This window comes from Dermacentor albipictus, chromosome 10, assembly GCF_038994185.2.
Source record: "Dermacentor albipictus isolate Rhodes 1998 colony chromosome 10, USDA_Dalb.pri_finalv2, whole genome shotgun sequence".
Lineage (NCBI taxonomy): Eukaryota > Metazoa > Arthropoda > Arachnida > Ixodida > Ixodidae > Dermacentor > Dermacentor albipictus.
Window position 1 is genome coordinate 73,832,040 of NC_091830.1, and position 13,429 is coordinate 73,845,468.

General features: G+C 44.3%; 1 protein-coding gene across 3 annotated transcripts in view; it reads right to left on the reverse strand.

Moving 5' to 3' along the window:
* Positions 1-1,207: 1,207 nt before the first annotated feature.
* The window catches only part of KrT95D (phosphofurin acidic cluster sorting protein KrT95D), a 63,823-nt gene continuing 51,601 nt past the window's right edge, over positions 1,208-13,429 (reverse strand). For all 3 annotated transcript variants that reach the window (XM_065428252.1, XM_065428247.1, XM_065428241.1), the window contains exons 18-19: positions 6,461-6,574; positions 1,208-1,697 (exon numbers count right to left, since the gene is read on the reverse strand). In XM_065428252.1, coding sequence (XP_065284324.1) covers positions 1,579-1,697; positions 6,461-6,574 — 233 coding nt within the window. In that variant the 3' untranslated portion in view covers positions 1,208-1,578. The remainder of the gene's footprint in view (positions 1,698-6,460; positions 6,575-13,429) is intronic.

Here is a 13,429-nt window from a genome sequence, read left to right on the forward strand (position 1 = left end):
TCACGCGCTTGACCACGTTACCGCGAGCTCGCTCCTTCGGCACTCGTGAAGGCAGCACTCGTGAAGTCATCTTTCTTACCCTCGCACCTAAATCACAAAACAATGTGCGCGGAGCGCGATAGGATCTTATCGCACTTGGACTTAATAGAGGACATGATTCGGCTCCACTTCGGCGGTCGCTTTTGCCACAAGGCACGTGATTCGAGGTACGTTTGCAAGCAGCCGCTTGCAATCAAATCATTTGACCATCTGCGTCCGCGTAAGTTTCAATTTATTGACGGCATTCCTGTGCGGCTGCAGTGAAATTCCATTCTATTGAAATCACAGACACGCACTTCGTTATATTGAGGTTCTAAACATTTTCCATGGACAAGAGGTTATGAAAAGTTAAATACTGTGTTACATCGAGAATTTCGTTATATCGAGGTTTAAATGTATGTCGGAAGTATAAAATCAAGACACAGACAGACATTAGTCCTGCGAAAGAAACGACTTCTAGCCGATGCTTCTCTGCACACTTGCATTGGGATGTCTCCCCCATACGCGATGGCCAGTAGTGAACCTGCGACCTCGAGCTTAGCAGCACAACGCCGCAGCTACTGGACAACCATCGCTGGTTGTCACGACCACATAACTCCACTATTGGGGATAATTAGAAATATTCGGCCCAGTGTTGAGGGACAATATCCGCCGGATGGAAAAAGAAGGTGTGCAAAGTTCATACGCCAACAAAGGGAGTTGAAGAACATGGTTCAGGGCACCTTAATTCGTTTGTGGTGTGCGCGCCTCCTCTTTGTCCCATTTATATTGTGCTAGTAACATGAATGAAGAATCCCGCAACCAACTAGCCCATTTAAGAGCACTACTTTCCGTTCAGCACCTCTGCGAAGTTTACAACTCAAAATGGACATGCACAAACTAGCGTGAGCGAGATTCGTAGCTCTCACGTGGGCAATGCTTACAAACACATCTAGGCTGGGTGGCACCACTGCCAACAGGGCGCCCTGTGGCATAGGCACTCTTCAGGAAATTTCTAGTCGCCTCTATTTGCAACAAAATTATTCTAGCCACTGTGCCAAAAGCATGATTTAATCCAAGCCCCACTACCATCGTTCTTTCCTGCTAGTTGCAAGGAAGCTGCTAGATGCAAGAGCATTAAGGATGTCGTTTACCTTGAGGGCACAAGAAAACGAAGCAAAACTCCACATAATGTACACAATCATTTTATTCAATCGCTATTGTGCGTAGCTGCACGTGGGCAGCGCCCTTGCGCAGATCGAGCCTCGCGCAAACACACAGGGTCCGATTCCATAGTTGGCGCTGCGCACACTGAACTACGCCGCTCGCAGCATCGCACACTGGACGGCTGCTCACGGGGGTCATGGGATGATGTATCGTACGCTTCCAGAGCACTGTACAAAACACACAACAGCAGACCGGCATATAAGAAGAAGAGAATCACGTGGGTGGGGAAACAATCAACACTAACAGGCGCTGAGGAGCAGGCAATAAATAGGCTAGTCAATAAATAGGGGCCAGGATCAGGTGGGTGCAGGGAAGAGTGCGGGTGCGGGTTGGTCAGTGGGCCGGCTCGGGGGCGACGTAGAGGCCGATGGGAAAGTATTTGATGTGTGTCTGCCACTGGGCGCTCAGCTGGAAGAACTTGACGCCTGTCCACTCTACACCGTCGATGGACACTGCAGAAAACGCAAGAAAGCCAGAGCACACAAATCAATGTGTGTGCTTCAAACATTGCCACAACACTTGCAGCGAACCTCTATATCGAACAGGGATATAAGTAATTACTGGACATAATAAAGTAAGCCTACATGGCTCGCCGATACTAATGTGTAACAAACCTCAATGATACGATCCTGTTACGTACAATTTCCCAGTGCCAACGTTTGCGATTGAGAAAAAAAAATTTCCCAATTGAGTTAAGCTTATTTTTTACCAGTTGGTATGTTCCTGCAACAAAAAAAAAATGAGAAAAAATGATTTCGCCACCAACATTCAATACATTGACAAAGTGCTATCGTATGACACGTTTTCGCGGCCGCTAGATGGCATGTAAACAAGAAAACGTGTGAGGAGCGCGCAATCGCGAGCAGTAGCTGTCCGCCGTGGCAGCTTCATCACTATACTTGCCCACCCGTCCCACGTGAAAACACCGGCGTGCACTCGGTTTCTTATTCCGGTACCAGCAAATTTCCTCCCGGTTCCTCACACGCCACATCCGCAGCTATCGCCGCCTACCTTATGGCAATAAACACCTTCACCTTATGTATTGCAGTGTGTGGGGCGTAGTGCCGTTGGAAGCGTACTGTGCGCTTTTAGTACGCAATAACCCAAATGCGGCGCCATTCTCCTGCTGCAGGTGACGTGATGCGAGCATCACGTTTTGCTCCAGCGGCGTCCGGCGGCACCCACTAGCTCGATTTTGTTTTGATTGCCTATCACCATCCTAAAACACTGCACAGTAGGAAAACAACAAGACACGTCTCGGGCTTCCAGAGCCCCACCAGCTCAACACGCGTCGGCGTCTTGTGCCGCAATGCTTCACGCTACGTAGATGTAGACTACAGTTGAGTCTAATTTTTTACTCACTTCAGATCATATGTTTTTCCGGTTAGTACGTCTTCCCTTGCATTTTTTTTTTCCGGAACGTATCAACGAGGTCCTACTGTACCGTATTTGCTTATAGCGAATATCGGACACAGAATGAAGGTATTTTAGAGTAGGATATGACTCGCCTGTTACAAGGTTCCACTTACCATGTTACCAGCAGAACTTGACTGAGGATACTAGAGCCACTAAACGAGTTTGCACTGGCAACATTATTTCAAACTATTTTCATTCATTCTGCAGAAAAACGTTCATTATAAATTTCATGGGAGAACTGCAGTGCCAGTACATCAAGCTAAGTCACGCATATAAAAGTACATTTGAACCTCATTGTAACGAAGTCGCGTCGGGCACAAAATACCTTCGTTATATCTATATACGTTCACGCATGTACGCAGATAATGGCAGGGAGAACATCACGATCACGTCTATGCAAACGAAACTCAAGCGGGCGGGCTAGCAAAGGTCTCCTGCAGATATTGATGGCCCGTCGGCATATTGTTGTCCCGATACGAATCGAGCAAAAATAAATGTACACGCATATGCTCGGCATCGCTGCAAATATGAAACCGTGCTACTGCTGTTACCAAGCAAGAACAGCATGTTGGCTTGAACTTGCCTTGGTTGGACTGAAGTCCAACTAGGCAAGCCTCTAGGCCAAAACATGCATGCGTGTAAGTATGTCATTTCAAGTTGATATTGCTGAGTTTTGTCGCCGGCAGACTTTTCAGACAGGCAGGGCATCGCATGTGGATCCGCGCTCAACTACTATGGCCGTCAGTCTAGCCGGTGCGTCTTATTTCATGCCCGATTGGGGAAAAGTCTACGAGTACAAACATATTGATGGCAAGCTTCCAGCGACGGCTTATCGCCAGCCGCTCTTCCTGCCGCACTGCTTAGGCCACTAGGCCTAACCAGTGCTGTTTCATTAGAATTGGCACCTAAAGTTGCGGTTTCGTACCAATCGACGTGATGGCAACTTTGCTTATGGCTGCCACATTTGTGGCATTTCATGCCCAAGATGTCTTTCAGCGTTTGAATTCCGTTCATTAGTATTCCAACGTTAGGGGTGAACGGTGGGGCTGCAGGGAAGTCTGAAAAATTTGTCGGCTGTTGTATCCGAGATTTGTGCTACCAAAATCTACCTTTTCAAGCAGCGGTAAAGAAAAATTTGCTCCGCTATAAATTATCCAATAATTCGTTACATTCATGTTCATTAGATGGTGCTTTGACTGTGTTTTCTCCATTTTAGCTTGTTCTAGTGAGGAAAAATTTCTCTATTTTTCCTAGATTGAGCCCTTGGTTCTGCGACAATGTCAAATAGTCCCTATTTACCTATACACAATTAACTAGACAGGGAAAGACAGTCAAAATATATGACGTCATGGCGAGGTGTTGTGGAGACGTCCATGTTGTGTCACCACCAGTCTCATTTTTGTGTCTTATACCCCTGCCAAGCGGGAAAGTTCATTGCACTTATGGGGAAGTGCATTTCGGGACCTTGAGCGACACTCTAGGCTACGCAGTGCTAAACAGGAAAATGGAGCACACTCACAGTAAAAAAAAAAATTGCCGACAGCCTAAGAGCGCGTTTTTGAAGATGTAAGTCAAAAAGAAAAAAACTTCTAAAAAGTTATCATTCTACGTTGTACTTCTGATAAAAACAGATATAATGTACATTTTCTCAACAAAAAACAATAGTTTTATTATAAGAGTGTTACAAGTGAATGCCGGCCAAGACGAATATCTAGCGAATCCAGAACAACATGGTGGCGTGCGACGAGACTGCATTTGATCCTGCTAAAACAGAATATGAGCAAGTTGTGTTCTAATCATTTTGTTAAAAGCTGTTCAAGAAATAAAATGAACTTATGTGCCTTTTTTTATGCATTTCATTTTGCAACATTCAAACCGCTGGCGGCGAGGCTATGCACTCAGCCAGCAAAGTGCGTTCTGTGAACCCACTCCGACCGGAGAGCACTCTCTGCCAAGTACACTCCACTTGCCACGTTTCGATTTTTAACACAAAGCCCAATGTTCCATTTCTGATATGCTGGAGTGAAGTGTCAGCTGCAGATAGTTAAAAAGAATCAATTAGTATGTTAATAACTACTTCACTCATTAAGTTCAAATTCAAATAACATTTCAGTGTTTTTTTTTTAAACTATACAAGCCATTTGTGGCGTGCGACTCAGGTGCGTGTAATTTTACTTATTGACATTATCCATATGCACATGTGCTCTCACATTTAGTTCTCAACTCTAGAAATGTATACAATCATTTGTTTCTAACAGATGTTAAGCTAAAAAGCTGTGCTTAGTTCATTGTTCTCCCTGCCAAGAGATTGGCAGGAACCCTACCAAGCAGGTGCGTGCAATTTTATTTATTGACATTATCCATATGCACATGTGCTCTCACATTTAGTTCTCAACTCTAGGAATGTATACAATCATTTGTTTCTAACAGATGTTAAGCTAAAAAGCTGTGATTAGTTCCTTGTTCTCACTGCCAAGAGATTGGCAGGAACCCCGCCAAGCTGCTGTTGTAGTAGCACCCTCTTGTCCAACATTCAATTTTTCTTTGTAAAAATGATGTAATGCTAAAAAGATTTTGAATAAAACCCTCAGTATGACAAAAAGTGGCAGCACTGGTGGAAGGCATTTAATGTCAGGCTTCCATAGGGCGGCAACAAAAGGAGACAGTGAACAGCAACGTGGCACCCATAGTCAAAGAGGCTCTAAGAATGCATCGTGGCACCAACATAAGGAAAATTGCTTTAATAGATACTATACCTGCTAAACTGTCAGTTAAAATTTTTTTTTAAATCCTGCAGACACGAAGCTGACAAAGGGGTGGGGTGGGGGAGAAATCACACAATTTCTAATGTTCAGCTGGTTGTTATTGGGCACTCTAGTGCGCCGTGACCCACGACTCCGTATTCAGCTGGTTGAAATGGAGTGCCCGAAACACGTCTGGCTGGTTCCATCTGTGCAAGTGGACCAGAATGAGAGAGCTCACAAACACTCCAACAAGCTGCTTCCACACTTCCGTCACAGAGGCTCCGAGATCTTGCCAAGCTTTCATCACGTGACAGCAGCCCCTTCCATATGTCGAGTGGCAAAGTGTAAGTTGCCATATTTCTCAAGTCTGCACTGTAGTCGTGTAATTGTGGAATTTGCATATTGATCCGTTTCAGTCACTCCAGGCATGTTCGGAAAAGCTGCTCTGCCTCTGGCTTTGACGGAGAGCGGATACAGATACGATTGCTCTGAGGCAGAGCCTTCGAACTGCCAGTCGAGATACCAGTAGTCTTTCCTGAGCACAGAACTCTTGTGGGGGGACATATGAACTTTATTAGCAATGATTTACCTTTATGTGTAGCATACAAGCGGCAGCGAACTTGAGACAGCACAGACTGGCAAGCAATACATTGTTTTTAGATCACAGTGACTTTTCCAGAGACACTGGTGTTGCCTATTCTGCCTGCTACAGGAACTTCTCTGAATAAGCTAGCCACAAGCAAGTGCCCCTCTGGTGTCCTTGCGCTGCCAGAAGACTTCTACCGGTTCGATCAGAGACCAGTGGGCCAAACTTTTTCAGGAACAGAAGTTCTCATAAGATTTGACACAACACATTTTGCAAAACCATAGAACAAGCCTCGATATGAAGTTTATAAAACAAATTTGGGAGAGTAGGCGTGCATGAAATAGCATCAAGTTGAACAATGTTTCTGCAAATTTTTCATTTTTTGGCACCGTGTCGCAGCTCATGTTCAACACGACTGTATGGCTGATGTGAATGAGCCTATGTCAAGCGGCCGTCCATCCCCTCTCACCTCTGAGCGGCGGTTGCAGGTTGCGGCACGAACAGATGAGTCGCTGCACACCTTCGACTTGCTGGCAGCGCCTTGCTTCCCGCTCGCCTTCCTTCTTCTTGCCCAGGCGCATGACTGCACACAATCAGTGTTATCATCATTAAAGAGACAGGAAGATGAAGAACGAGCCCAGACACAGGCTGGCAACTGTGTCCAAAATGGCCACAGTGGTTCACCTTGCCTTAAGGAAACAGGAAGAAAAGAAGATTCACGAAGAATCGAGAAAGAGTAGATGGAGGCAGAAGGTCGCACAGTCACAAATGTACGGTGCTGAGCCATTCAAATGTGATACATATAACACATGCCTGCCGAGGCTTTTGGCGCTGCTGGTGGGCATTAAGGACCGGGAGCTAACGCATGGCGGTGTATGAAGAAAGCAATAGCCTTTGTTAAGCATAGTGACTGAACTTGGTCTCCCAGCGATCAGCCGGTGCTGCCAGGTGGCGCTAGAAGTACCATAATGCTAAGTACCATAATTTTCATGTATGGATCTCTATGCACTGTACATACGCATACTAGACGCACGAGGTACTTGAAGATGTCGCTTCGAATTCTCATTGACATTAAGGCTTTTATTCGTCTTCGCTGACCAAACAACTTCTCTGATCAATGAAGAGCATTTCTTCCGATAGAGCAAACATTCATTCCGACACAGTGGATTGCATTGCCTTATGTGCTGGCCGCAGCAACTTCAAGACCACCACGTTCTCCAATATAACAAATTCCGACATTTTCTGGGTGAGACACCAGCTTATGGCCCATCATCATCTGTGACAAAAGATGTATAAGTGCTGCCAGTGGCAAGACGTCATTCAGACTGTTTAGTTTCTCCACCAGGTGGAGGCCATCGTGAGCAGGAACACTGAAAAGCCTATGATGGCCACTGTGGAGCAGCTTTAGGTGATGGGGTCAACAGTAAGAATTCCTGTCCATGAGGATATTAGGTGCCACTCTTTAGTAATGGTCTGCTTGCTTCCCACAAGGCCAGTGACAGAAGAGGGCCTGCCTGTGAATTTCTGCGTGCTCAACGTGACATTCTACTTTTCAATATTTAAACCTGCTGCAAGCCATCTATTGGGAGTGCCAACTATGGGAGTCGCAACGGATACAATTTTGTGTGAATAAAATTGAAACAGGGCAATTTGGGCACAAGCATGGCTCAAGCATAAAAAATGTCAGACCTCTGTTGAAGGGATATTAAATGCAAATACAGTCTGCGCTCATTACAATGGGCCCACGTACAACAGACTTTCGGATATAACAGACCATATTTCAACTTTAGTTTGGTCTGCCTATTTTATTAATGCAACAAAGTTTGCTTTCAACGGGCCATGCTACAACAGACTATCGGCTACAGCGGACAAAATTAGTGGCAATTTTTGTCAAAATTGGGGGTATATAATGGACTTTTGCCGTGTCGACACGGGCTGGCAACTGACTTGCTAGGGTCAGTCGATGATCGCGGCTCAACATCTTGCGCGGAGGAAGGGGGAGAGGAAAACGGGGCAAAAGAGCTTCATCTTTCGCACGCGAGGTATGGGGAGGGGGAGGCGAGGGAATGAGCGGGTGTTCTAGTCCAGTGGCTGCTGTTAACGGTGCAGCTACGTGGGTGCCGTATCTTGAAAGCGATCTGCAATGTGGACAAAGCGTGCCTGGTGCCCGTAGCGTCGTATGTGCCGTGCTTTCGACTTAGTTCGCACTGAAGCGAGAGACAGCATGAAGGCGAATTCGCTCGCTGCTGCTGCCATATACTTATCTTGCTTAATCTGCTATCACAATCGATGCTATGCCTTTTGGGCGCAATTGTAACTTTTCTTGCTTGTTTTTTATTTTGGATGTTCGCCACTCACTCTTTGCAATAAAGTTGTTAGACTTTGCGACGAAAGTTTTGGAAGTGAGGCGTCATAAAACAGATGTTCTTTGTCGGCTTATCATCGTCCACTGTAACGAGTCGACTGTATTAGGCCAAGCTAATCACTAGCAGAGCGTCAGTAAGCCGGAAATTGAGGAAAATGCTGGTCGTGATTGAAGAATCCACCAAGACATTCAAGTACTTGCTCGACGACGGAAGTATTCCTCATTTAAATTCTGTCACCAGTACTCAACCACTCGCTCACTCTTTGCAATAAAGTTGTTAGAATTTGCGACAAAGTTTTGGAAGTGAGGTGTCATAAAACAGATGTTCTTTGTCGGCTTATCATCGTCCACTGTAACGAGAGTCGACTGTATTAGGTCAAGCTAATCACGAACAGAGCCTCAGTAAGCCGGAAATTGAGGAAAACGCTGGTCGTGATTAAAGAATCCGCCAAGACATTCAAGTACTTGCCCGACGACAGAAGTATTCCTCATTTAAATTCTGTCACCAGTACTCAACCACTCGTTATAAAAACATCATTGTATTGCATTGTAAGATGAAAGAAAATGCTACTTGTCCTATTCTACTTCATATTTAGAAAAAAGAACTTTTAGAAAAAGGTTTCCTTTTTGCTCGACTCTATGACGCCTGTGCTTTTGCATTTCAGTAGTTGCGTTATCACATAGTGCTGAGCTGGTTTTGATGGCTCGCGAAAGTTGCACAAACTGCACAAAGCAGGGAATTCTATTTCCATGTGATGTTGCAGGATGCCCGAACGGTCCACGCCACTTGACCAAAAGCAACTGCAGCGGCGAATCCATCGCTCTGTCATGGCTTGTCTCTCCATGGCGACACATTTGCGTTTTGTCCAAAAAAAGTCATACCACATCTCTTGGGCACCGTTTTATTCACCGACGTTAGCAAAGGGTAGTGATGGCCAGTGGCGTAGCCAGAAATTTTGTTCGGGGGGGGCTACGCCACTGGCCCGATATACATATACATATATATATATATATATATATATATATATATATATATATATATATATATATATATATATATATATATCGGTTAACCCTCGGTTAACCCCCTTTCTTCTCGTTTATATATATATATATATATATATATATATATATATATATATATATATATATATATATATAATGTGTGTGTGTGTGTGTGGCTGCACGTTGCAGCTCAGCCTCCTCCTTAAGAGGAAGCTTTAGCTCGGGTGCTCCTATTTAAGTACATGTAGAAGGGGAATTCCTTTTTCCCTGCAACCACTTCACCAAATTTTAGGAGGTTTGTTGCATGTAAAAGAAAAAGTTTAGTTCTAGTGACTACTGGCTTCGAATTTTTCATTTAGGTGGTCACTTATTTATTAAAAATTGGCCAAAATTAAATTTTCAGAAAATGAAACTATCAAGTTTAGAACTCCGTGACTCAACAATGAAAAATGATATCACAATTCTGTGAATTGCATCTAATAGTACATCTACAGCAGACAAAATAAATATGTTACACATGAATCTCAAAAAAATTTAGTATTGTGGAAATACGGCTTTTCCAGAACCCTTGTACACAACGTAACCAATTCACGTAAGATACAAATTGACACAGCAAACTTGTCCGCTTTGACTGTTATAATAAATGCCGTTTACAGAACCACAATATCTGTTCTTCATGCATAGCTATTAGTTTGTAAACGTCGTGCTTCTATTTTTTCAAACTTTCGAATTTTCCAAAATATTTTAAACAAAATGCAGGCCCTAAATCGAAGTTCTGTTTCCAACAGACACTACGATTTAACTTTCTCTCTCAAATGCAACTAATTTCAATAAAAGCGATTAGCAGGATTATCTCAGAAAAGCGTTTCTGCGTTTTACAAGTATTTGAATCGGCCGCGTCGGATTGAGCCCGAGCTAAAGCTTCCTCTTAAACAATTTATTGAGGGATCAAATACAGGAATAATAACTGCATTGTCATTGCCAAAGATGCTGCAAACGAATTCTTGAAAGCTAAGCACTGTAAATGCAAGTAAAATATGTATTTTTTCATAAAATATTATACTCGTATGTGCCAAAAATTGTGCCCAACATAACTGACGTCAATGCTTCCGTGTTTTTTGTCTATTTATTAGGTAAAGAAAATATCACACGAACTTTAGAACTATATCTGTTCGAAACCAGGAAAGCAGTGCATGCCGCTGATATGAAAAATTAAAAGGCAATGAACTGAACAAGTTGAGGACAAATATGTTACTGAAACTTTGTCATTCAAGAACCGTGCTTACATTCTTGTATATATGCAATGGCCAGGAAAAATCTCAATGACTCTGTCGTTTGTTCTAATGTATTACGCAGGAGTAGCGCTGTCCCTTGTCGTGTATCGTGAGTAATTGCACCGAAGTTATAGTCGCGACAGAGAGCACATATAAAAAGTAGGAGTTCTGCAAGATATATGAGGGCAAGTCAAATGAATGAGCCAACAACGGGGTACTTTATTTAAAAGTAGTCTTCTTGAGAATTTAGACATTTGTCCTATTGACTAACGAGTTGCGTGATTCCCGTCTTATGAAACTCCTTGGGTTGCTGCTTCAAAAAGTCTGTATCTGGTTCCCTCGAGCTGTTTTTTCGGTTGCCCCAAAATGTAGAAGTTGCAAGGTGACAGGTCTGAGCTGTATGACGGATGTTGCAGCGTTTCCCACTAGAACTTTGCCAGTTTTGTATTAACCACATAAGCGACGTGGGGACAGGCATTGTCGTGGAACAAGATGACCCCAGTCGTCAATTTTCCACGTAGTTTGTTCTTGATTGCGACACGCTGCCGTTCTGGCGTTTCACAATATCGGAAACAATTGATAGCCTCTCAAGATTTAGCAAATTCTATCAGTAATGAACCCTGTCGATCGAAAAAAAAAAAGTCAACACCTTTCCAGCGGAAATGATGGCCTTTACGTTCTTTGGGCGTGGTAAATTCGAATGTTTCCACTGTAAGCTTTGCCGTCGTGTTTCAGGCTTGTAGTAGTGGCACCAAGGTTCGTCCCCGATCACAGTTGCGAACAAGAAGTCGTCATGCTCATTGTGATACTCGATCAGATGAGTCAAGGCAGCGCGAAACTTCTCCGTCTTCTCGCGATGGATAAAAATCTTGGGGATCCATTGCGCATCAAAGAGCCGATAACCGAGAAGCTCATGAATTATGGCGTGAACGGAACCGTGACTGATGTTCAGACGGTCTGCCAGTTCATCGATGCTTATCCTCCGTTCTTGCTTCAGCAGCTCATGAACCTTTGAAATTGTGTGGGGGGTGATTGCACGATGCTTTTGGCCCGGTCTTGGAATGTCTTTGCAACGTCCTTTGAACCGTTTGCTCCAACGCTTCACAGTGGTCAATGAAATGCAGTGTTCAACGTACACGGAAGTCATATGGTGATTAATTTCTGTTTTGGAAACACCTTCAGCTGTCAAAAACTTCGCGACACCGAGCTGTTCAACTTTTGAAGTGTCCATTATGTGGCGCAACCATATTCAACCCAGTGTATGAGAGCATTAAAGAACATTTATCTTCACACCTGCGTGTCACTTTTGTAAATGAGACATGCCGTTCTCCTACGCGCATGCCTCGCAGATAATGGACCAAACCATTATTGCGTGGTTAGGGTAGGCTCACTTTCATCTGACTCGCCCTCGTACATTAGAAATGAAAAGATACAATGGGATATGCAAATGCGAAAATACGGCTTGATAAAGGACAAAAGGGCGTAACAAAGTTCACTGCATGTATACACAAAACCTTGCCACAACATATTTAAGTGTATACGTATAAGTCTCCAATGAGTCTATGTATGTAAGGAGAAGTAACTGTATATAATGCGTCAAACAAGGCAAATAAACATGTTGCACAATCATAGATTCACAGAATCGTAGATTCCGCCCCCATTCCATCCACTCCCCCCGATGTATTGCGCGCGACGGAAGGCGGCGCGCTTGCTCCCCGCTTTTCTCCTTTGCGCACACAAGACTAAGCCACCATCGTCGGCTCACCCATTCCACCTCCCATCCTACGCTTTCACTCGCACATACAGCATGCAGCGCGTGGTCACGATGTTATCACCCTTGGACTTTATACGAAACATGAGGGCGATGGCAGGAATGCGCCTGGAGGGTCCATATAATTGCTTTCGCAATAAACGTATCCGGCAACTGAAGCGTCCCGTCGCCCATTACTTTCCGCAAAAGAAATATCAAAATTGAACTTTCACCATGCGACAATTCGCTGCGCCGCAACAATGTATTTTTTTTTCTGTAAGGCGGAGGCACCGAACTGAAAAAAAATACGCATAGGCAAGTATGTTTGCCAGAATCTAATGCCTACTTCGGGCACCTAATGGGGCTGCGGAAGGAATACCGAAGAAAACATGAGACGCTTGGTCCACTGAGAACCATACGCATACTGCTCAGTATCCTACAGCGGCGAAACAAGACTTTCCGGAAAGGTTCCGCTTAAGGAATGCGGTGCAATCCTTCGAGTCCCCACAGTGATGGCGGCGAGCGACCATTGTTTTTTTTTTCTCGTCTGCTGGCCAGAAAGCGTCCAAAACTCTGTCCGGTGAAAATCCACTCGGCCAGAGCAAACCGAACGCGCACCGAAGTGCACCGCACGGTGGTCGGGGCCATACGAGAAAAACGTATGCGCTCTGGCTGGCTCTGGCAGCCCACGGGTAGGGTAGCGAGAACCAAAGAAAAAAAGAAAATTGAAGAGGCTCAATGTGTCCTCGCGAATAAAAGTCAAAGTAGAAAAAATAAATAAGAACGTAGTTACTTTGGCTGGCTTTAGTGTCTTGACATGGATGTTCTGGCGTAGGTTAAAAACAATGTTGATATTTTTTATGTGACATGACGGCCCAACTGGACCACCCCAACGCTTCGTCTCATTGGACCTCGCTGCCTGCTTTGTCAACTCGTCTGCTAGTGTGTTGATTTGGCTTGTCTCGTTGTATGTTCCGATGTAAGACTTTAGAAAAGTCAATAGACCTTTGGCGTCAAATGTTTATAACAACATTAAACCCACAA